The sequence below is a fragment of the Rhinoderma darwinii genome, chromosome 12 (assembly GCF_050947455.1).
Source record: "Rhinoderma darwinii isolate aRhiDar2 chromosome 12, aRhiDar2.hap1, whole genome shotgun sequence".
Classification (NCBI taxonomy): domain Eukaryota; kingdom Metazoa; phylum Chordata; class Amphibia; order Anura; family Rhinodermatidae; genus Rhinoderma; species Rhinoderma darwinii.
The window spans coordinates 54,404,245-54,429,039 of NC_134698.1; the positions used below are offsets into that span (position 1 = coordinate 54,404,245).

Sequence of the window (24,795 nt, forward strand, 5' to 3'; positions counted from 1 at the left end):
CTGAATGTAAACAGAAAAGCACCACGTGCTTTTCTGTTTACAAACATCCAAACGGAGTGTCTTAGAGATGAGCGAACCGAACTTCACCGGGTTCGGCCGAACTCGTTTTGACCGAACCCGGCAAAAAATTTTGCGGTACGCAACGTCAGGAGACAGTCACTGTCCAGGGTGCTGAAAGAGTTAAACTGGTTCAGCACCCTGGACAGTGACTTTCGATCACAATATACATGAACGTGAAGTTCTGACTTACCGATAACTCCCGGTTTCTTCCTCCAGTCTGACCTCCCAGGATGACAATTCAGTCCAAGTGACAGCTCCAGCCAATCACAGGCCAAGCACAGGCTGCAGCCAATCACAGGCTGCAGCAGTCACATGGACTGCCGCATCATCCAGGGAGGTGGGGCCGGATGTCAAGAGAGGGACGCGTCACCAAGGCAACGGCCGGGAGACCGAACTGAAGGAAGCAGGAAGTTCTTGGTAAGTATGAACGTCTTTTTTTTATTCACAGGTTGCTGTATATTGTGATCGGAATTCACGGTCGAGGGTGCTGAAAGAGTTACTGCCGATCAGTTAACTCTTTCAGCACCCTGGACAGTGACTGACGTCGACAAGCCTCATCTCTATGATGAAAATCACGCAGCCGCGCATCATACACTGATGACACACGGAGCTGTCAAGTGCCTTTTGCGCACGCAAAATGCTGCGTTTTTTTGCGTGCGCAAAACGCACACGCTCGTGTAAATTAGGCCTTATACTGACATATTAACGTTACTGAAGTGTTTAGGCAGTGACTAGACATTCCTTCCAGCCAGGACGGGATGTCTATTCACAATCCCGACACTTCGCTAATGTTTATGTGGTACTTACAGCAGAGCAAGCGTAATCTCTCTGTAAATGACAGGTTATGTCATATGAAGGAATGTCTAGTCACTGCCTAAACACTTCAGTAACGATAATATGTCAGTATAAGACAGCACATAGCGAACAACTCAGGATCACTATGCGCTGACTAAATGAATGGAGAGGAGTGCAGGACGCTGATTGGTCAGCGTCATACACTCCCCTGTACAACGCACACTTGGTCTAAAGTAAAAACACGCCCACTTGGGCATTAAGAAACTAATTAGCATAAATCTAAAATCGCTCATAAAGTGGTGAAAATAGATCGTTTTTCTAAAGAAAAAGCACTGCTGTCACCTACATTACAGCGCCCATCTCCTTATGTAGGAGATCGGCCACTTATAATGTGGTGACAGAGTCTCTTTAACCCTGGAAGCACTGAAATAATTTGGTCATGTCCACATGAGCTCGGATATTGCATTAATTATTTTTAGTTTTTTTATAATGGTGGAACGCATAAAAAAGTGCAAACTAAACACTCCTGCAAAAACAATGCCTCGAATAGCTGCCTAGCCTTAGAGGACTGATTTTTATTTTTTTTAAAACCACATTCTTCCCCTTATTCCCCATCTCCTCCCAATTCTAGTGCTGTAAAAAATTTTTTTTATCCCCCCCATGTCCCGCTCTGTTTGGCACCCAATATGCTAATTTTGAGTAAAGGTACAGAGAGGAGATCTCTTCTCTCCTCAGTAGGTGTTGCCTCCTGCATCACTGTGATGCTGTCCAATCACAGCGGACAGCCCCAACAGCATGCAGAAGACCTGCAGTAAATCTTGCAAAATCAGAGGGTCTTCTGCATTGCTGTGAGACTGTACGCGGTCATTGGACAGCGTCACAGCGATGCAGGAGGCAACGTCTACAGAGGAGAGATTTTTTCTTATTCAAAGTTTTTATTGAGTTTCAGTACACAAACTTACAAGACATAGTGGAGGGAAGGCTTCCACACAGTAAAAGGAAGAACAACGAACAAGGTCAAGGACCAAAGCAAAAAAAAAAAAAAATGTGCATCACAACTCAATACAAATCACATGAATGAGCCTAGAAGCAAAACATCAGAAGATACAATGAGGCCACTGAATTCAAGCGGAGAAGGAGAGGCACATTAGACAGGGGAAGAGACAGAATATAAAAAGGCCCCAAGAGAGGGAGGAATAGGAGGGAGGGGAGAGGACATGGGGATCCTGGACTCCAGTTCCGGGGTATTATGAGTGAAAACAGCAGCGAACAAGCACCACAGTACACTTCACAGGGGCATAGGCTGACTCAGGTTACAGCCATGAGGTATGAAGAGGAAGAAAGGAACACTATCCATGGAGACCATGTAGACGTGTATTTTACCACAGCTGCCGGGGAATGAGCCACCAGGTGTTCCATTCGCTGTATCAAGGCTGGGGGTATTGCCGTTTTCCACCTACGCGGGATCACTGATTTTGCCGCCTGAAGGAGATGTCTAGTTAGGGAACTTTTATAAACGTGTATTGGCATCGGGAACATAAATAAAAGAGCTGCTTCCGGAGAATTGGGAACAGAGACTCCAGTAACCTCCAATATTAATTTAAGTACTGCATCCCAAAAACTCCTCAACGAGGGGCAACTCCACTAAACATGAGACATGGAACCTCCCACAGCACCACAACGCCAACAATTGTCAGGCACAGACGGATACCATTTATGAAGAACAGCTGGGACCCGGTACCATCTAGAGACAATTTTCTAACTAGTTTCCTGGGCCCTAATGGCTATAGAGGCTTTTTGAGAAAGGGAGAAACACCGCTTCCATTGTGCATCCGTAAATGTAGTATGTAATTCTCTCTGCCAGGCCCTGCAGAAGGAGGGGAGTTGGTGGGATCGCTGTGAAAGGAGTCGTTTATATAATGTGGAGATGGCATGGGTAGGGGGCTGGGTGGAGACACATAGGCGTTCAAAGTCAGTTAACAACCGGTGGAGATGTGCGCGTCGATTAACGGCTACATAAAAATGCTTTAACTGGGCGTAATCATACATACGGCGAGTAGAGGGCACATCATCGGGGCAGATGGAGGTTAAAGGGAGAAGAGAGGAAGCAGAGAGGACCTGGGCAAAATACATGGGGTCGGTGGATGACCTACCTAGGAAGGAGCGACCAGCCTTACCAGCAGGAAAGGCTGGATTATCCGTAATAGGAGTTAAAGGACCCAGGGGGTCTACAAGCGTACTTCCAGGCCCTAAGGACCGCAACGCCAAGAGGGTATGGTAAACAACAAAGGAGGCTTGGGTCGGTCTATTCCCAGGCAGGGTCCACGGCAGGGTAGATAGGGTACTGGGACATAGTTGTTGAGCCAAACGGACCCACAGTTTTGATTCCAGATTATGAAAAAAATAGAAAACACGCGCATGAGTTGATGCTAGATAATAGAGCCGACAATCCGGCAGACCAACCCCACCCGCATCCCTGGAACGAGTCAGAAGAGCTCGGCTCAAACGCAGACGACCAGTCGGCCAAATGAAGGAGCCAAAGCACTGCTGAAGCCGCAACCAATAAGAAGATGGGATAGAGATGGGGATCGTCTGCAGGAGATAAAGTAATCTGGGAAGGAGACACATTTTAATAATATTAATACGGACAAACCAGGAAAATTCAGTCTTATGCCAGGAATTAAGAGCAGTATGAAACTTGGCCAGCAGGGGGATGAAATTATTTGTAAACAGTTCTGTGAGGTCACTATTTATACGGGCACCCAAATATGTAATGCCTCTGGAGGGCCACGAGAAAGGGAAGTTACTTTGGAGAAGCGACACTAACGGGACCGGGAGAGAAACAGTCAACGCTTCAGATTTAGAGAGGTTGATCTTGAAATTAGACCATGTTCCAAAACTGGACAACCGGGACATCAATGAAGGGAGAGAGACATGAGGGTCTGTGAAATAGACCAATAGGTCATCAGCAAATGCAGAGCACTTATATTCCATCCCTCCAATGGTAATACATTTAATATCCGTGTTGTTCCGAATGGAGGCCATGAGATGCTCCATGACCAGGACATACAACAAGTGGGATAGTTGGCAGCCCTGTCTTGTGCCATTGTGAATCGGGAAAGGTGCCGAGAGGGATCCATTTATTTTTATTTGGGCCGAAGGCGTGCGATACAGTGCCATAAATTTTGCCAGGAGAGAGGGTCCTATGCCTACATGTTGAAGGGTTTGGCAAAGGGCAGGCCACGATATTCTGTCAAACGCCTTTTCGGCATCTAGGGATAGGATCATGAGCGGGATGTGGTTAGTCTGGGCGTGATGGATGATATCAAAAGTTTTAAGGGTTTTGTCACGGGCCTCCCGACCAGGCACAAACCCCACCTGGTCCGGATGAACTAGACTAGGCAGGTATTTATTCAATCTATTGGCGAGTAATTTGGCGTACATTTTTAGGTCTACATTGAGTAAGGAGATGGGACGATAACTTGAGCAGAGTTGAGGATCTTTACCCGGTTTAGGGATAACCGTGACATGGGCCAAAGTGGAGCTAGGAGGAAACATGACCTCCGGGGAAATAGAATTAAAAGCTGGAAGTAGAAGCAGTATCAAACGGTCAGCCAACGCTTTGTAAAACTTGGCAGTATAGCCATCCGGCCAGGACTCCTTCCCCCAGGAAGATCGGTTATAACCGCAAGGAGCTCCGGGGAGGTGAAGTCCATATCAAGTTCCTCGGCCATCTCCCTAGACAACGGTGTGATGGGAGAGGGGAAAGAATCCTGGTCCGGCGGATGGGAGGGGGCGGGAGGGTCAAGGTTGTAGAGGTCAGAGAGAAAGCTATGGAAACAATCCGCTATCTCTGGGGTCGTGTGAACAACCTGGCCAGAAGGAGATTTAGTGTGACAGCTCCTTTTTAATAATAATAATAATAATAATAATAAAGCAAGTGTTTGGCTGACAAAATGCAGGGAGGCAAAAATGATAACATTAAATTGGTCTTTTAGGCTAAAATTGTCTTGGCCCCTAAATGGTTAAAAAATTATTAGAATAACCTTTATTCACACAGAGCCTGAACGTAATCTAAGGGGGATGAGATAGGTACTAATAAGTGCTAATATGGAGTATCCACTTGTACAACGACAGTCAAGGAGGGGGGACAAGGTGACAGGCTTCAGTAATAAACGGAATGTGAAGAAAAAGAACATAAATCAGAGTCAAAAGCCAAAGAGATCAGGCCTGTACTCTGTAAAGATTGAGAAAATGGAAGAAAAGGGGAAAACAGAGTTCAGTTTTAGAAAGATTACGTTTGACAACTAAAATAGGACATAACAGCAGAGACAGCCCAAAGACAAAAAATTATAATATATATATATTTATTATTTTTTAGGAGAACAAGAGAAATGTAACTAGTTGGATGTCATCAGAATAAAGATGGCACTGAAAACCAAACCTGCCGATCGCACACCCAACTGGGTTTGTATTTAGAGAAAACAGAAGGAGGCCCAGCAATGAACCCTAGCGAACGCCACACGAAAAAGGAAAGTGGGGGGAGAGAACCAGCAAAAGACCTACAGTACTAATAAAGTACAGTCAGAGAAACGGGAAGACAGCCAGGACAGAACAGAGTCATTCAACGAATGGACATGGTGAAGGAGTATTGTGTAACCAGTATGAACTTAGGGGTGACTTTATTAGGACTAAGGAGTTTCATACGCCAGTCAATCTAAAAAGTGGTAAAGTAAGATGCGCCTAATTTATAATGTCTCACGCCCCTTAATAAATGAAGTGCATTTCTGGCTGTAGAAAGTTTAATAAATTCCCTCCTATGTATTGATATTTAAAATTAAATAAGAGATCAGTAGATACTATATATCAATGGAATGGAAAGCACGGAAAGGCGATTGTACGGGGTCCATCGAAGGTAATAGACCAGATGAGTATATACCAGTCCTTCTAGTAGTTTAGAAGTTGAAGTTAGGTTAGAAACCAGGTGATAGTTGACAGGGGAGGAAGAGGAGAATTACTTTATTATTAAATAACCTAATAGGAACAACGATTTTTATTTGACTTATTTTCTGATCGGTCGGTAATTAGATAAATAACATTGAATGAGGTGAGATCTTCTATCTACATTTATTTTATATGTATTTTTTTTAATTTTTATTGAATGCACAGATAAGTGATGTGCATAGGAGCCATTGTGTTCCACAGACTATAGCTTGCAGAATATTTGCTGGGCAGTGAGCCACTGATCGGAACAAATGGGTCTTGTAGACAAAATACACAAAAGGCCAATAAATGCTGTACGCTGTGGATATTTAATAAAGTGTTTACAGCAAACATCATGTGGTGCCGAGAACGGCATCCAAAAGAGTTAGTCCAAGACCACCTTTGATGTAATTTTTGTGTATTATCTTTAACCAAAAGGAAGAATGTCAGGCAGTAGCAGTATTTTCACACATAAGAGAAAACATAATTGAACTTTTTTTTTTCTTGCAGCCAGATGGCACAACATGTTGTGAACTTTCAGAAAATAGATCAACGTAGCGACTCAATCTGCTGAACAAGATTTACCTGTTCCAAGCCGGCAACGTAAACAGGTTCTTGCTGAAATTTGGAACACTTATAATTCTGTGAGCGGTGTCTATTGTTTGTGTGCCAAATATGTACACTGTGCTCTTTACTGGTAAAGTATAGCTAGAAAAACGCGCAACTAACAAAGTCAACTGGAGAAATGGCGGCCAGTGGCGAAGCATAAAACCTGAAAAATCAACACGAGCCCGTTTCCAATTTATACGAAAAGAGGGAAAGGAACACTAAATCCTGAATTTCATTAGTGGCAATAAAACGGAGAAACAAAAAAAAACTAAAAAAAAGAAAGAAAAAAAAACTTAAAACACACCAACAAAAACAGGGTTGTTTTATAGAAAAATAAGTAACACTTACGTGCATTCATTAGATAATGGTGATTATTGTGTGGAGCTGGACAGAAGACTTGCGCAGCATAATCCTCGAAGGTCGTGGGCTCCAAATGTTGCTGGATGATTAGATCCAGGTACCGCATTCTCTCCTCAAAGCTTCAGTTTTTGGGGGTTAAGGGTAAAATGTTCAGAGAGCAAAAAGAGAAATGTAGCGGTCACCACTCCGGTCATGGCATTGACATTTTAGCACCTAGGCACGGCTTCTCCCCAGTATCTCATGTGGAGTGTGATATTTTAGCCACAGCTAAAACAGGGACTAGAGAAATCGGACATCATACAAATTAAACCTGTGCACCTGCAAGAAACTTTCTAGAATTTACTGAGAGAGCGGTTTGCATCAAAGTCAGATGGTCTTATAATATTATCCGTCTATGGAAGAGAACTCCTAAGAGAGTCCAGTTAGTGGATACAAATACTAAAAGAAGTGCAAAAATCATAGAAAAAAGATTAATTCTTTGAAAAATGTTAGGGTAAAGAAGAAGATAATATGTTCTGGCAACCATCCCTTTATATGTAGAATACACCGGTGTTGCCGTGCGCTAGGCAGAAAGGCCTTCGGTAACGGTCGCTACAAGCATATACATATCATGCAGTGATAAAGGCCTATACACATTGATCGCAGTGTACATCAGGAGACACATATACCTTTGAGGTATAGGCATAAAGTGGCATAGGTAGGCCATAGGTTTCCATCGTAAAAAAAAATAAAAAATATGTATACCCTACTGTATATTTTAATGGATACCTCTTTTTGGAATAGTGCAGTTGACTGCTATTCCATATAGTGAAATAGTAGGTATATTGACATATTCTAACCTGACCGATGCCAAAAGGACACTCTCAGCATCGGTCGTGTGAATGGGTACCTATAGATATGTTCGGCGACTCTCCTAGCGCATACGCTGAACAGACACTGCAAATGCAGTGTAAATAGGCCCTCAACAAACAAACGAGTGGTAAAGATAATTGGCCAGTGTAAAACGTGCCCTTAGCAAAAGACAGAGACGATAACGTAAAAGGTTCTTCTAAAAAGCAGCATGAAATGTGTGCCACAGATACTTCTATACAATTACCTGGAAACATTACTAGCTCGCTCTCCTGATTTGCAATATAACCTAACCATTGTCCCACAACTTTTGAAGCCTTTAACGCGGTATTCAAAATAGACATTTATGGCATCCCCACATATCCTGTGCCTTCTGTTTTGCAAATAAAGGAGGTGACAAATAGGAGGAGAAACCTTACAAGTGCGCAACTCCCCCCTACGGACTGTTAGTTACGGAAACAGCCGAGTGAGTCAGATGTTTGGTAACTCCCGTAGACTCCAATGGTGAGAGCCGCACACAGGCATGACCAGCTCCCTCTGGCTCATCCGATTTGCTGCCAGACACTTTGTATAACAAAACACGGGTCATCCCGTATATATGGTGGGGATTGGGCATATACGCCGATAGCACTTTCCAAATGTCAATGTGTCCATAGACTCCAATAGCCAACTGGAAAAAATAAAAAAGGGCTTTCGGTATATGTTTGGTTGCTATAACTTTTTTTTTTTTTTTTAACTGTATTGAAAAGTGTACACAAAAGCAAACAGAAAAAAACACACACTCTTATATATATATATATATATATATACACACACATACATACATACACACACACATATATATATATATATATATATATATATAAACATATATACACTACCGTTCAAAAGTTTGGGGTCACCCAGACAATTTTGTGTTTTCCATGAAAACTCACACTTATATTTATCAAATGAGTTGCAAAATGACTAGAAAATATAGTCAAGACAATGACAAGGTTAGAAATAATGATTATTATTTGAAATAATAATTTTCTCCTTCAAACTTTGCTTTCGTCAAAGAATGCTCCATTTGCAGCAATTACAGCATTGCAGACCTTTGGCATTCTAGCGGTTAATTTGCTGAGGTAATCGGGAGAAATGCTCCCAGAAGCCCCTCCCACAAGTTGGATTGGCTTGATGGGCACTTCTTGCGTACCATACGGTCAAGCTGCTCCCACAACAGCTCTATGGGGTTGAGATCTGGTGACTGCGCTGGCCACTCCATTACAGATAGAATACCAGCTGCCTGCTTCTTCCCTAAATAGTTCTTGCATAATTTGGAGGTGTGCTTTGGCCCATTGTCCTGTTGTAGGATGAAATTGGCTCCAATCAAGCACTGTCCACAGGGTATGGCATGGCGTTGCAAAATGGAGTGATAGCCTTCCTTATTCAAAATCCCTTTTACCTTGTACAAATCTCCCACTTTACCAGCACCAAAGCAACCCCAGACCATCACATTACCTCCACCATGCTTGACAGATGGCGTCAGGCACTTTTCCAGCATCTTTTCAGTTGTTCTGCGTCTCACAAATGTTCTTCTGTGTGATCCAAACACCTCAAACTTCGATTCGTCTGTCGATAACACTTTTTTCCAATCTTCCTCTGTCCAATGTCTGTGTGCTTTTGCCCATATTAATCTTTTTCTTTTATTAGCCAGTTTCAGATATGGCTTTTTCTTTGCCACTCTGCCCTGAAGGCCAGCATCCCGGAGTCGCATCTTCACTGTAGACGTTGACACTGGCGTTTTGCGGGTACTATTTAATGAAGCTGCCAGTTGAGGACCTGTGAGGCGTCTATTTCTCAAACTAGAGACTTTAATGTACTTGTCTTGTTGCTCAGTTGTGCAGCGGGGCCTCCCACTTCTCTTTCTACTCTGGTTAGAGCCTGTTTGTGCTGTCCTCTGAAGGGAGTAGTACACACCGTTGTAGGAAATCTTCAGTTTCTTGGCAATTTCTCGCATGGAATAGCCTTCATTTCTAAGAACAAGAATAGACTGTCGAGTTTCACATGAAAGCTCTCTTTTTCTAGCCATTGTGAGAGTTTAATCGAACCCTCAAATGTAATGCTCCAGATTCTCAACTAGCTCAAAGGAAGGTCAGTTTTATAGCTCCTCTAAACAGCAAAACTATTTACAGCAGTGCTAACATAATTGCACAAGGGTTTTCAAGTGTTTTCTAATCATCCATTAGCCTTCTAACACAGTTAGCAAACACAATGTACCATTTGAACACTGGAGTGATGGTTGCTGGAAATGGGCCTTTATACACCTATGTAGATATTGCATTAAAAACCAGACGTTTGCAGCTAGAATAGTCATTTACCACATTAACAATGTATAGAGTGTATTTCTGATTAATTTAATGTTATCCTCATTGAAAAAAATTGTGCTTTTCTTTCAAAAATAAGGAAATTTCTAAGTGACCCTAAACTTTTGAACGGTACACACACACACACATATATATATATATATATATATACACACACACATATATATATATATATATATATATATATATATATATATATATATATATACACACGTTCAGTGGCACAATTAAAACATGCGTGACTAGTATATGTCCTGAATGTGTTGTGTGCGGAACCTAAAAGTACTATTCATCAAATTGATAAATTTTTCCCTAATAATAAATTTTACCTAAAAAAAATAAATGTATGTTTTACAGATACATCTTTTAATCTCTTGATTTGAGGCGTGTGTCCACGTACAGAGGAAAGACTACAGGAGTCTCTCCCAGCTGCTGATTTCTGTGCAGTTAATAGAATCTTCAGATTCACAGCAAGTCTCCCCTGCACATGAAAAACTGGCCTTTGTGTATTACCAAAACTAATTTTCTATTTGGCTGAAAAAAAATAAAAAAACACAGTTATTTTTTACCTCCCGTGGAGCATTTCATTATGTTTCGTTCACTGAACTTCTAAGCTATTCCTCTGAGGTAGAACAGTAATAAAGAGGCAAGAGGAAGAAGAAAAAATGAGCTTGTTAGCACATTACATACGCGGCATCTAGGTGGGTCCAAGAAAACCCCACTGGTGTGTTAACTTATCACTCTAGGCACGCTGGGAATGAGACGCTTTCAATTGATCCCTCTTGTTCACACTAGAAGGTAGTACAAAGCTGCATAACCACTACTCAACATTAGCACAAACACCCTGCAGAAAGACGGATTTTACAGATATTGTGTGGTCAAAACTTGTCAACTCTTCTGTATAAACAAAAGATCACATTTAACGTTAGCGAGGCTTATAATTCTTAAAAAAAGGTTAATTTTCAAAGAGACGCTTTGTAGCAATTTTAAAGGGATTTGTGTAAAAATAAAAGGTTTTGTCCAGGCACGGACAACTGATGACCCATCCTGTGGATAGGTCATCAGTATATGATCGGTGGTAGCCCAACACCCGGACACCCCACTGATCAGCTGCTCCGGCTGCCTCTGGGCGCCGGATGTTATGCAGTGTATGCAGTATTCAAAGCCGAAAGCAGATGGCTCCGTACACTGCACAGCAGCCGTGCTGCAGAACTGCAACTCCTATTCACTTAAACAGAAGCAGAGCTGCAGGAACTCCGCTCAGTCGCTATTCTGTGACTGGAGCCATCTGTTTCTGACATGGACATCAGGTGCCCGGAGGCAGCCAGAGCAGATGATCGGTGCAGCGTCCGGATGTCAGACCCCCACCGATCATATACGGATGACTTATCCTGTTGTTTGTGCCTGGACAACCCCTTTAAAAGAACATGGCCTCAAAAGATCGCTCACTTTAAAATGGTCCAGGGGATGAATTTTAGTTTGCTTACATCTCGTCCATTAGGCTCTGTGCACATTTGTGTTTCTGAGATGAACACCTCTTTTTAAATTACCTCTGGCTTTCTGTGCGCCTGACGGGAAATCTACGCCAGTGCTAACGGTTTATGGCATAAATTATAGTAAATTTGTTGTGCCACGGCAGGCATCGTCCACAATACTTTTCTGAGAAATGGACGGGCCTATCAAAAGGGACGCTGCATAACATCCGGCACCCAGAGGAAGCCGGATCAGCTGATTGGTGGGGCGTCTGGATGTCGGACCCCCACCGATGATATACTGCGGATAGGTCATGAGTTGTTCGTGCCTGGACTTCCCCTTTTAACCTTTATTTTTACACAAATTCCTTTAAATAATGAATATTTTTATATATTCCCCCATTGTGTTCAGAATTCATGCTTGAGATTCAGGGGAGACATAATTTGTTTCTTCCAAGCCTTTCCCTATGCATCACAAATAACGGATAATAATTATTGGCATGCTCTCTCTGTACCCCCAGGCTCCTAGAAAAGTTATTCTTCTACCAACACTATATAAAATTGCAGTTTAAATTATTATTTTTATTTTAAATATTAAAATTTAGGGCCATCGACTTTTACAGCAAAAAATTCTGAAGGAATATATGGCATAATTATTCCTTCTCAAAGTTAGAAAGTCGATCATGAAAAGGATATTTGTATATCAACTTATGCAATTAAAATCCATCAAAGACTGAAAAACATTTTCGTGAACATAGGATAGTCTACAAAACATAAACGCAAAAAAATAAAGTCATCCATGGTTGCAAAAGACTTCTAACAGGCCTTCCTCCATCCCGGAGTGCAGATCTCAAAGGACAGGTGCAGGAGGGTTGTTACAAGTCGCTGGCTTACACAGAGGGCTCTATTGCTTGGATACATCTATAGCCCTCTATAAATGTATCCTAAGTACCTTCTCCATTGGCAGATCAACAGCATAGAAAGAATCCCTCACTGGCAACCACTGGACCTGAAACAAGTGCCCAGGGACTGGATTATAACAAAACGCACAATCTATAGCAAGCTCCATCTGTGCTTTATTATTCAGACTACATACATATATATATATATATACACATACATACATACACACACACACACACACACACACGGTTGCTCAGTGTTGCTTTGCTGTACTGAAAACTTGGGTTTGAATCCATCAACAGCAACATCTGCAGGGAATTACACAGGTTTCCTCCCATATTCCGAAAACATACCAATTGGCTTCCTATAAAGTTGGCCATAACATGTACTATACAGGGACATTAGATTATAACTACATGCTGTATGTGTGTATGTATATATATATATATATATATATATATATATATATATATATATAGATCACACACACACACACACACACACACACACACTGTGCCAGTGTAAAGCGCTCACCAGACTTCTGGCATGTCTTGATCTTTAAAGAGGACCTATATATAAAAGCTTTTTTTCCTGGACCTCCCCCGTTCCAGAGATATGGCCCACTGTTGTATTGGCACCCTTTATGCTAATTTGCTGTAGTTCGCCAATAGGGCGTGAACTACCCTCAAGCTGCCTTGAACGGATTGGTCAGCAACAGAGGCAGGGAAGCTAGCTGCACCCCGTTGGCTATCTACAGCATATGGAGAACTATTGTGTTGGCTCCCTATTTCTTTTTTTTACTCAATAATTTTTTAATGAAATTTTCAAAAAAGAGTAACCGCATACAAAATAAGTACTCCATTGAACACCTTTTGGTAAGACAAAACCATTACAAGACAAGGTAAAATCCCCAATCACAGGGATCACTCTGAAAATGATTTAACAATGAAATGAAAGTCCAATATCAGTGCCAGAGTATAAGAGGTCTTTGAAAGGTATAGACCAGAAAACACAGTCTGCAAACCATTTCCATACCTGGAGGGTGTTGGAGTACTAGGAAGAAAATAAAGCAAAACACATAATGCAAAACAAATAATGTATTGTCTCAGACAAGATACATATTATCAACTCAAGGAAACAATTAGAAAACCCTCCACTAAGGAACTCAATTATGAGCGCTACGTATCCAGAGTCCCCAAAATTTCTCATATTTAGGAAAGGAGTGATCCGTATATGCCATCATTTTCTCATGAGAGCAAGTACTATTGACATGTGCAATGATTTCCTGCATAGAAGGGATTATGGAGCTTTTCCAATATCTAGTTATTACCAGTTTGGTCGCAATTAATAAATGTGATGATATAATTCTATACTCAGCCGGTATATTGTTAAGGTTTAGAAAAAGCAATGCTAGCGATGGGGAAGGAGCAATGGGAGTCCCTATAAGGCTTGACAAAAAAAGGAACGAAGAGTCCCAAAGATTTTTGATCAACGGGCAGTTCCATAGAATGTGGAGAAGGGTGCCTCTGCCCCCACAAGTTCTCCAACAATAGTGGGAAGCATTAGGATACATATGCTGAAGTCTATCAGGAGTATAATACCATCGAAGCATAGTCTTCATCACTGACTCATAATGCAAAGTACACTTCAGGTGTTTTGCTGCAAAGGCGAGAGAATATGTCCATGTAGATGGGGAATAAACTCGTGCGAGCTCCCTCTCCCAGGCCAAGAAAGGGGAAGACTTTTCAAAATTAGCTTTTGATCCTAAGAGGTCATATAAAGGACGCAAGCCTTTAAGTTGTATCGCAGGCTGAGACCATAACTGGAATATATCAGAATTAGCTGTGACCGTAAATGGACAATCAGATTGTAAGAGATGTCTAATTCGAAGGAATTTGTAAAAATCGGAATGTGGAATACCAAACCGGTCATGGAGGGAGCCAAATTGTAGCAATTGGTCATTAACCATAAGGGATATTATTTGAGTCAAAGCCCCCGTTCTTCCAGGAGCGGAGATCCAAGTCAGGGAGAAGGAGCTCGAGAGCCTCTATGGGTGAACAAGGGAGTAGAGAAAATGAAGATGTTATACAATGGGAATGAAATTTTATCCAGTTCTGTAGAGATGTTGACAGGAAATATGGTAGAGATAATTTTGGCAAGCAAGGATTTAATCCGATTATTAAAAGAGCCTTTAAATTATGTATAGGTGCAAATGTGGTTTCAATATGGACCCAATGTTGGGAAGAGTCACCCCTCCACCACTACTTCAATTGAGATATCGGAGTGGCCAGGTAATAATGGTGAATATTGGGCAAGCTCAGGCCTCCAGTTGTTTTCTCCTTGTTCAATAGTCTTGCTGCTATACGTGGTCTACCCCCCTTCCAGATATATGAGGTAAGCAATCTATGTGCCTTAGTGAAAAAACATAAGGGCATTTTGATCGGTAGCGTCCGGAAAAGATAAAATAATTTTTCGGAAGCACCAACATATTAAACGCAGCTATTCTGCCTATCCATGAGACTTCATGCGTTGCCAACTGCATCAAGTCAAGTTCTATTTGCGACAACATAGAAGAATAATTGGCCAAATATAACTGCGAAACTTTGCAAGTGATATTTATCCCCAAGTACTTAATTTGGTTCTGTTGCCAATCTAGAGAAAAGCTGGACTGCAGGGAAAGCAGATCTGAAGGTGAGCAATTTAAAGGCATAGCCTGTGATTTTCCCATATTAACCGTGTAAAATGATAAGACACTAAATTCTTGTATGAGCTTAAAGGCCGCTGATCAGGATAATTCCGGTTTTTCCAGAGTTAATATTATGTCATCTGCATAAAGAGAAATGCAATGAGAGTGATCTCCTATTCGTACCCCATGAATGTCTGAATGTTGTCTAATAGCTTGAGCTAATGGCTCCATAGAAAGGATGAAAATCAAAAGGGACAGGGGACAACCCTGCCTAGTCTCATTCGTTATCAAAAACTCTTCAGAAAGAGTTCCATTTTGGCTCCCTATTTCTATGGAATGGAGGGGTCCAGAAAAAAAAAAACTGCGCTGGAATCGGGGAGACAGCGCTATTCAGGTCAGTAAACCAGTTCAACTTAATGTGACCACTTTAAATGCCACATGAAACCAGAGGTCTCTCAAACTGGCACAATTGGCTAAAAGGACAGACGTCCTAGTAATATATGTGCGATCACACAGACAGACATTAAATTCCTTAATGACCGCTGTATAGTGTTTTTACGGCGGCTGTTCAGGGTAGTTCTTCTGAAGCGCCGCCTTTTCACGGTGGCACTTCAGAAGAAATTTTCCCACATCGGGCAGCCTCGGGCTTTAGGGCATCGATCGGAGACCATTTAATCCCTCAGATGCAGCAGTCAATAGCGACCGCCGCAATGGAGTGGTTTTAGAGGGAGGGGGCTCACCCCCTCAGCACACCGGGGATGCAATCGTGGGACGTCAATGGTTTTAGTGGCAGCCGGGGGCCTAACAAAGGCACCCAGGTCTGCCTTTAGCGATTGCCAGAGACAGCCGAACGGATGCCTGTCAGTTTTACACTGACAGGTAATAAATAATACACTGCAATACAGAAGTATTGCAGTGTATTATAAAAGCGATCACAAGATCGCACAGTAAAATCTCCTAGTGTGACTAATAAAAAAAGTTTGTAAATCAATATAAGTCCCAAGTAAAAAAAGTATTAAAACCCAATTTTTCCCTTATCGGTACGGGGTCCGGGTGTTGGACCCGCACCGATGATATCTGGTGGATAGGTCATCAGTTGTTCGGTAGTGGACAACCCCTTTAAGGTTTAAAATACCTTCGGTATTAAGGGGTAAAAAGGGGCTGACCTGATCGAATTAAAAAAAAGTCTTTACAAACAAAGCTATGACATATCCAATCTGACGACCGCAGAATGAAACACAAATTGGATGTCGAATAGGTATGCAAAAAGTAAAATGTAATCTACAAAGCTCTAATTTTGGTGGAATGCCGGTCTTCACACTATTTACCCTTGCGTTACTGAATTTCCAACAGCTGATGAATCCTACAGCAGGAACGAGAAGCTGCTGGTCTGAATGCAACTTTAAAACCTTGCTAAAAAAATCACGCATCGGCAACAAAACACAGTGACATACTTGTAGAACTCCTCATTATTATATTATTACTTAAAAGGATTGTCTACTTTTAGACAGCTCCATTCACAATGTCTCCCTAGTGCAGAGGTGGTGAACCTTTTTGTCAGTGTGCCCAAATTTGTGATATTTTTCTCAGAAATTCTCAAGTGCCAAGGTACAAATAATGGGTCAGTAAATTACCGTAAATCACAATTACAAAAATTCCAACATGATTTTATAGCAATTTACTGTCATTTTCTGGGACTCAGCCTAAATATGAACATAAAATAATAACATAAAATGCCTGCCACAGGACCATCATAACCGTAACATTGATAATGAAAAAAATACTTTGTGCTCCTACAGTAACCCTGTTTACCAAAAAGATATGAAATGCTAATAATGAAAACCAATACAGCTTAAAGGGAAGGTGTCATGATTGTTTTTTTTTTTATCATATTGCTTTTAAATTTTATTTATTTGTGTTCTCATGTTCAACTCTATTAACGACACATACAGAGATGGAATACGGCACATACAACCCCATAGAGAATGCGAACGGGAGCCGTTCCATTCTCAGAAGCATACACCACCTGTGTGGGAACAGCGCATGCAGGTTCGCAGAGCAAAATCCTGTGCCATTTTCATGTGGACCGGAAGCTGCTGCCAGATGACGACTTCCGGCCGCGGCTTCCGGCCAAATGTTCATGCGCAAGGAATAGGAGCATAGACCGGTGGAGGCGGCAGGTAATTTATGTTCGTGTATGTGATGTGTGTATTATGTTCGTGTGATACTGTCTGCTGAGCCGTGTCTAATCCTCCTACACTGTGCAGTCGCTCAGAAAATGGCGGCACAAAGTGTAGAAGGTTTGAAGATTCAAACACCTCCTTCTCCTGACACTAGCCAGAAGAAGGGAGGGGGGATTGTGTGAGGACACTAGAGAGAGTGTGTCCACCCCAAATTTGCAGCATAAATCAATGAGGTTGCTTTACCACATTGACCATGCTGCAATTTTGGGAACTGCTCCCTCTAGTGCCCAGCACATGGAAATGTTATAAATTAGAATCTAATTTATAATATTTCCTGACTCGTGAAAAAATTCAAACAATGTGTAATCACTTAAATAATAATTGTTTAACTGAAAAAAAATACATTTCCTTTTAAAGGGATTGTACAGGATTAGTAAAACATGGCTGCTTACTTCTAAAACAGCACCACAACGGTCCGTGGGTTGTGTCGGGTATTACAGCTCAGATCTGTTAGTGAATTGGGCTGAGCTGCAATACCACTCTCCACCTGTGGACAGCTGTGACACTATTTTTGATAGAAAGTAGCCAAGTTTTTATAATCCTGTTCAACCACTTTTAGGGCTTGTCCACACACAACGGAATTGCTGCAGAGAATTTTTGCAGCAATTCCGTTGAAAAATGCTGACATTCCGCTACGGCAAAAACGCACCATTTCCTGCGTTTTTTTAAGGCAGAGAATGGTGCATATTTTTGCTGCGTTTTTCACAACGCTGGGAGATGGTGACATCTCCTCTGAAAAACGCAGCAATTCTGTCCACATTCCGCAGCAGGAATTGACATGCTGCGGTCTGAAAAATACGCACCGGAGGTAAATTTCGGCTCAGAATTTTTACACAGTGTGTGGATGACATTTGTTAAATCTCATCCACTGTGCTGTTGCTGTATTCTGCTGCATTTTTTCTGTCCGCAATTCCGCAGCGTGTGGATGAGCCCTAAGGCTTTCCACACACGAGAATATTCGGTCCGTGATGTATGGACCATATGTCGGCAGTATTTTCTGGACTGAACACAGTGCAGGGAGCCGGGCTCCAAGCATCATAGTTATGTACGATGCCAGAAGTCACTGCCTCGACTCGGGGAAAAACGTCCCGTACTGTAATCATGTTTTCAGCAAGGGACAGTATTTCCGCAGCGAGACACCTAGTGTCATACATAACTATGATGCTATAGGAGCCCGGCTCCCTTCACGGTGTTCAGTCTGGGAAATGCGTCCGACATGCGGTCCGTTTATCACGAGCCAAACACGCTCGTGTGAATTAGGCCTAAATTGGCAGTACAACATCTCAACAATGTAATCATTTTGTTTAATCTTACATTTAGCTAAGTATTTGGCAGGTTAATATGATTAAAGTGGCTGTCTCTGTACAAATATTGATAACATATTGGTTATTCATCATAAAGAGCGGACCATCTGGCCTAGAACAAATGCAGAGCAGAGATGTGACGCAGTGGCACGCCGCTCTCCTAGATGTCACATCCCCATTGATCGGACATCAATGGTATAGCCTAGCGATATGCCCATCAATGTTTGTAATGAGACCACCCATTTAACCTCAGTCACTGATTGCGACATCACAAGGGAGGGGGCTTTACTAGACAGGATTTCCAGGCCCAGCAGTAGCCGTAGCCAGGGATGATGGCCTAACATTTGCACACAGGGCTGTCCTGTGTGATCCCATTTGCCTGTGCATTTTACATGCACAGACAGTAAGGAAATGGAACACAGTTATTATATAAAAAAAAAATTTTTAAATAAAAAAGTAAAAAATGTGTTAAACACAAACAACCCTCCCCACAAAAAATATAAAGGTTCTCGTAGAACTACAAAAAAATACAAAAAGAATACACCCGAATTGCAAAAACACAAGACCAGCAATGTCCGTGAAAAAATCTATATATATGGCGGAATGAATGCAGTGAGGCAAAAATGGAAACATACGCGTCCTTAGGGATTAAGGTACTCAACCACTTATTCCTCCTTATAAACTGTAGAGTCATATTGAAAGAAGAACCTACATTTTAATAAGCGACCCTAGAAGGCTCCCATAGATTGCAACCCCACCAACACTACATACAGGTGATAATCACATTTTATTTAAAAATAAAATATCTTTATAAAAATATTTGTAATCATTCTCCCACAACTCCAGGCACAGCTGCATTCTTCTATCTGGAAGAGATGTGGGCATGATCATCATTGTTGCCCTGGTTCATAAATGCCAGAACGTGGTGTAGATATAAGGGATACAGGTAAATGCGAGAATATGTAAATAAGGCCCCATACACACCACTTTTGTTTGATGTCCGTGTGCTGTTGTTCAATGGAAAGCACATGGACCCATTTATTTCTAATGGCCCCATGCACACGAGGGCTGTGGGATAGAGACGCAAAACTTGGAACAGGTCCTATTCCGGTGTGTGTTTGCAGCTCGGTCTCGTCCGCGACGTGAAAAACTATGGAACATACAGAATGGATGCGAAGGATACACAGACCGCAAAGAACGGACCACGGATCCATTGTTTACAAGCCGCAAAATACAAACAGTCGTGTGCATGTAGCCTAAGTATGGTGAAGAATGAGGACAACACTAACAGAACAGCGGGGTAAGGGCATTTAACTTTGCATAGCATTTATAAACCATCTAACCTCTCTAGAAAGCCTGATGACAACTGGAATGGGCAGTGTAAAGACTGCAGTCAGGCCAAGATCACACACAATTTTGATGCAGTTTTTGGTGCAATTTGTAGCTCCCTTTTTTTGGGCCAAAACCAGGAGTGGATCCAAAAGGAAGGAAAGGTATAAGGAAGGGACTGATGAATCTTCTTTCTTTTGTTTCCATTTCTCAAAAAACGGAGCCAAAAACTGCATCAAAATTGCGTGTGATCCTGGCCTTAACGGGGTTGTCTACTTTGGACAAATCAGAGCGTTTGTCTATTTGTTAGAAGGGTACCCCAACAATAAGTCCATCACAGAGTATCCTGCTGTTGGGATTTGGCAATCTGCAGGGGGACCAGGTAACAAGTCTTTAATTTCCCTGCAACGCTACCGAAGTGGAAACACATGACATAGTTCGCAGTGAAAACAATGGGCTGACGTGACTATGAGTGGACGCGCCGGGTCTTCCATAGCAAGAGGCGTTCTTTGTATCCACTTTTTTCTCTGACTTACAGATGAGCGCCCTGAATGGGGGATCCCCTTGTTTTAATACAGAATTTACTAATCGGGTATTTGAAAATATTTTGTTTTAATTTTTTTTTAAGCAGCGCTTCTCAACCTATGAGGTCGGCCTCACCAGCGACATCCCCCCATAAATGTTGGTGAAGCACAGTTGTGGAGTCCGTTTTGACGGAAGTGATCATAAGCAGTCCTTTCTCTAGTGGCGCCAATCTCTGATTTAGTAACATAACGGACTCCTTTTGTGATTATTATAATTTATATATAATTCAGGTCACAAATGAAAGAAATTGAGCAATTTTTTGATATTTTTTTTGCCATGTACTTTGATCACGGATGTTAAAGCCCCAGTAGAAAACGTTTTAACAGCCCGGTTCTAAATCAGGCAACCCCGTTTAGGTATCATGTTACCCATGAAGTAGACCAAAAGACTGTAAAACAACCAAAAGAATAGTACAAAATGCTGTAGATATAAATATAATAAACAGTATAAAATAAGCTACATAAAAACATTCAAAATGTGTGCAAGATCACACGACCGCCCTTCCTATAAGGCAACCATTAGTTTTATAATGTGCCACCAGACCACTTTGTTTACTGGGCGGAGAGCCAACCAGTAAGTGTGACCTAGTTAACTGTTCACCAAGCACCGTAGTGTGTGGAAGAAGCAGCAGACAGGCAATCTGTCCAGAAAAGCTTGCACTTTTGTTAATCCACAGCTAAGCTTCCACCCAAGCATCGCAGCCACAAGCATATTCAGCTGTCTACATCATTATAAGGTGAATTACTTAGGGCTTATCTGCATCTATGCGTAAGACAATCACGTCCAGGCTCAATTGAATCTCGTAATTATTATGAACGTGCACAAAGTTTGATTTTATTACTTAAAGTGAGCTGTGACAAATGACAGCGAGGATCACCGCCTCGGTCCGGCTGATAAGGAGCATATTAGTTTAAACTAATGCACAATGTGCCTCTAGGGGTCAGCTGGCTTAGGTTTGGGAACAGTAATCTGGACAGAAATATAATATATACTGCAATAAGAGGTACAAATGGCCTCCAGTATATTACCTTCTCAAGTAATGAAGAGATGTTTGTGTCCGATCTTGTATATAGTACGAATATATATCTGACAATCTAAAAAGAGGAAAAATTCCATGATGGGTCACTTGGAAACAGGTGGGTCCTGTGGTGGATACTCCACCAGGATCAGCTACTTTAATGGTGGAAAAAACAATATAAAAAGCAATGCACTGTAAAAAAATTCTAATAATAATAATATAAAAAAAAAAAAAAAAAAGGTAAAATAAACGAAAACAGCCAGATACATCAGAGAGTGGTGTCTGATCAAGCCCCTAATTGTTGCTAGCAGAAATGGGTTTTGATCAGGGGGTCCCCCCCTTTTTAATTTTTTTTTTAATAATGACAAAATGCTCTTATATGGTTTTTATGAGTTGTTAAATAAGTTGTCCAGGATTTTTTTATTTTTTTTTAATTTCGAACCTGAATTTGTGCTGGATATATAACAAATAAAACCAACATATGTTTCATGCAAGAGTGGATAGTCGATATATTCTATTTTTCATATTGTACATTAAGATTACTACATAGGAATGCAAAAATGTGACCAAAGATTTTTCTTTTTCTGGTATGGCAGAAACGTTTGTCCCTCAATGTAACACTAGACAAGACTTTATGCATAAACACTGCACTCAAGAATCCCCATAATCTTGATAGGTAGGCAAATTACGACCCTGGCCAAATAAGCTTCTTATGGCTTCTTCCCACTGCAAATGAAAGGTCAATGTGAGACGGGGCAAGAGGACAGATTTTTAACGCCAATCCAAGCCTTCGTAATTATCACAAATCTCATTTTCCCCTCATTTCTGTCAGCATGTAGAATCCCAGGTTATAACCTGCAGATGGTGCTGGGAGACAGATTCCTCCCATTCTCTGACCCCCGTCTTCTAGGATCTGTCAAGCTGTTTTGAGAAATTTGCAACAGCACAATGCTACTATTGTGAACCTTGGCGGTCATCTCTTCCCACTGAGATGAAGCTCCGGCTTCCCCTGATTGGTGTCTACAAGAACAAAGACACAGATTTAGATTCTCATCAAGAGAACCAAGCCAAGCTCTGCTATCTGGTTGGAACATATGCCAATGGTTGGCCTCTTGGGTCTCTGAGAAGGACGCATCCCTACAAATTGTACATGCCTTTGTCATAGGCATGGCAATGTGAAAACAGCATTGGGCTCCTAAAATGGGGAATACCTTGTTTTCCTATTGTCAGCAGATGTGAGGAGACCACAAAGCGTCATCAGTAAAGAATAATGTCTCAAGGTCCGGTACAACAATGCGGGCAACATACCAAGCACTGAAATGTTACTTCCACAGCTGACACAACCTAAGCTTTATGAAACATATTTTAAAAAATTTCAAAAATATAAAAATCATAATAATAACTACAACAAATAATAAAATAACAGCAAAATACTTAATTCTATTATTTAATTTTGATCCTGCTGCTCCTCCAGCCCCTGAGAAAGTATTATAGCAGAATAGATAAGACTTTACTGTTCCAAAAAAACACAAAAAAGTATTTGTTTTTATTTGTACTAAAAAAAGAATTTAACCAAATCTACCCCCAAAAATACGAACCATCTTTTTGACTCAGGTTTATCAATACTGCATTTTTTTTTGGGGAATAATTGTAAACCCCAGATAGGGATAGGGATGCGGAGACAATTGAGGGTTTGGGGTTACATACTTTATTTCTTTTACGGCCATGCAAAATGCAATGATACCCTGTAGGTTGGTTGATGGTAATATGGATTGGCTGGGTTGTACAATTTTTTATTTTTATTTTGTTTTTAACTCGTTTTGATCCTTTATTGCTACAATTATTTTTTAATTTCTTTTCCTATATCCACGACCTAGAGCTGGCATGAATAACATAATCTGTGTTATTCCAGCAATTATAACACTTGGCAAATAAAGGAACAAATGTAAACACACACAAAAAAAAGTTATTTACCCAGATTCTGACCAATTACAGATGTTTGTATTATCAGCGGAGGTGTATGGATTACTTAAATGACACTAATCAAGATAATTTAGCCCAATATTCACTGTCTATTAGACATGTAAGGGAAATCAACAGCTGCTCTACCTCCAGTTTAAGTTATAGCGCTTGTAAAATGTACGTAAAAGATGAAAGGAAACGGTTAAAAAAAACAACAAAAAAAACGTATTCTGGCAACATATACAGTTCAGTAACTAACAGGCGGCCTAACGGTTACAGTAGAAGAGGGGTGTATGAACCCCTTTAGTACCAGAAATAATGCCATGGAAAGGTCAAGGACAACAATGCAGTCTGGGTCTTTGCTGAACTCCGAGGCTTTTAAAGAAATTATCACAGAGGAAAAATAAGCCATCTATCAACAGGTAAGTATTACACAACTGGCTGACACCAAAGCATCTCCGGCTGGTTCAAAAAGGCGCAATTGTTCCTCCGATCACTGCCTGTTGTACCTTCTCATTGTAATTGCAGGAGGCAGCTGTTAAAAGTGGGCACTGGAGACAAAATGTAGCAGCTTAGAGGTTTGGAAAAAGCTGGCACACTCCCTAGATGAGAGCTTGGGGAGGGCGAGAGACCTCAGAGCCAGAGCCACGGGCAGTGATAGAGACAGATTGCTGTAATTCTGTCTGATTGATCCAAGAAGCTACTTGCGATCAATAAACGGCCTATTTCGCTCAGGAGCACAAATACACATTTGTTAAAACTCTTACTGCACTAAAAACAAGGCCTTAAAGGAGTTTGGCAAATCATTATTTTTTTTTTCAACAGTAGAAAGTTGAATATCTGCCTAAAAAACGTCAATCTAGGTGGTTTAGAAGAATGGAGGGGAGATCTCCTTCTAGCACAATTACCCTTTTTTTCTAACAGGGAGTCAAATAATAAGTCTGTTTATTAAGAAAAAAAAAAGCTTATTTTCTGTGTCGTGCACCGGAGACTGTATTCACTTTCTGCCAAGGCAGTATGCTGAAGACCAATTATCTAAGTCAGTCCTATTGAGTCCTTATCTTTTAGAGAGTAGAAGTCAAAGATCGCTCAGAGAAGTTACTGGCATAAACATGGTCTACTGTAGTGATCACTGGAAGGGGGCATTTACTTTACTGCACACAAGAAAATGGCGACAGCACACTGCAAACACTAATGCCACTAAATATAAATAAATATGCATTACTGCTAAATCTACTTACAATAGGGAGGTTCTTAGCGCACATTTTGAT

The 24,795-nt window shown here is 41.3% G+C and overlaps 1 protein-coding gene across 7 annotated transcripts in view; it reads right to left on the reverse strand.

The window, feature by feature from the left end:
- RALGAPA1 (Ral GTPase activating protein catalytic subunit alpha 1) overlaps window positions 1–24,795 on the reverse strand; it is a 159,553-nt gene that overhangs the window by 7,777 nt on the left and 126,981 nt on the right. For 6 of the 7 annotated variants that reach the window (XM_075843354.1, XM_075843352.1, XM_075843351.1 and 3 more), the window contains one exon: window positions 6,796–6,926. In XM_075843354.1, the coding sequence (XP_075699469.1) occupies window positions 6,796–6,926 (131 nt within the window). Of the gene's footprint in view, window positions 1–82; window positions 102–4,205; window positions 4,210–6,789; window positions 6,927–24,795 lie in introns of all 7 variants that reach the window. The other variant, XM_075843353.1, reaches the window with a different exon arrangement.